The sequence below is a fragment of the Merops nubicus genome, unplaced genomic scaffold, assembly GCF_000691845.1.
Source record: "Merops nubicus isolate BGI_N331 unplaced genomic scaffold, ASM69184v1 scaffold586, whole genome shotgun sequence".
Lineage (NCBI taxonomy): Eukaryota > Metazoa > Chordata > Aves > Coraciiformes > Meropidae > Merops > Merops nubicus.
In genome coordinates, this window is record NW_008615460.1 from 93,923 (window position 1) to 95,032 (window position 1,110).

Consider the following 1,110-nt stretch of genomic DNA (forward strand, 5'->3'; position numbering starts at 1 on the left):
TCCAGCCATCCATGATGCTACAGGAATACTACACCATAAAATTGCTGGAGCAGTACTCAAGAAATCATAACACAGTTACAGAAGTTAGCGTTGTGTACGTATGTAGTCTTCACTTAGAAAGACTGAATTATATCCAAAAGGATAGATATAGGGGTAATTTTATGTAGCTTTTGAATTTTGCTCCAATCTAACGTATATCCATTGATAGTAAACAGACTGAGATAAACTTATATGGCACAGCAGCCTGTAGTATATGTTTCTACAATGGGGAAACACATTGCATTGCAATATCTGATCACTTATTTTGGTCTTGCAGCTTACTAGAGTGACTTTTCTGTATTGCAGCTTTCCTGTCTGTAGAGGTGGTCTGCACTGCAGAATGGTATGAAAATACATATTTTTAAAAGAGTGTTAATTGTATTATTAAAATAATCCAGAAACACTTAATTAGAAAAATTCCCATTTGCATAGCAATCCAAATTATTATTGTATGTTACTTAGGCTGTAAACTCAGCCTAAGTAAATCACTCAGGTAAAACCTGTAGGATGAATCTTTTCCAAACAACACCACCAACATCATTTTAAGATATTACAAAAAAAAAAAAAAATTATTCCTGAAGACCTTTCAAACGTTACTGCAATATGGTTGTGAGAAAACAGTTTCTGTCTAAGAAGTAACATAAGTATATCCCAACAAATCTTTATCTTTCTCCAATTACAAAGCTTGATTTTCCTTGTTCAGTTCCGCATTGCCAGCATGGCATTTATGTCCCAAATAAGATTCCGTAACTGATCCATGATCTGCTTCAGCTGCTGATTCTTCTGCTTCAGTTTCTGTGGGAAGAGTTTATTAGAAGTTTTTTTGTGATCAGTTCAAATACCATATTCAGAAATTCAACAAAAGTTACAGTGCTATGAAATGCTACATGGATCTTTTTCTCAGTTGTCTGTGAGCAGTGGGATAATACATCCTCTTTAAAGCATACTCTAAAAATACAAGAAAGGCTCAAAAGTTAAGGGCCTTTGCTAGAGGGTGAATGCTGCTGCTTTTCACAGTAGTCTTTTTATCAAAACACTTGATCCCTTCAAAAACTGGAGGCTTTTGGGGAT

The 1,110-nt window shown here is 35.0% G+C and overlaps 1 protein-coding gene across 1 annotated transcript in view; it reads right to left on the reverse strand.

Moving 5' to 3' along the window:
• Positions 1 to 738: 738 nt before the first annotated feature.
• LOC103775070 (mediator of RNA polymerase II transcription subunit 30-like) overlaps positions 739 to 1,110 on the reverse strand; it is a gene marked incomplete at its 5' end in the record, with an annotated part of 11,149 nt that continues 10,777 nt past the window's right edge. The window contains one exon of the mRNA XM_008942514.1: positions 739 to 834. Coding sequence (XP_008940762.1) covers positions 739 to 834 — 96 coding nt within the window. The remainder of the gene's footprint in view (positions 835 to 1,110) is intronic.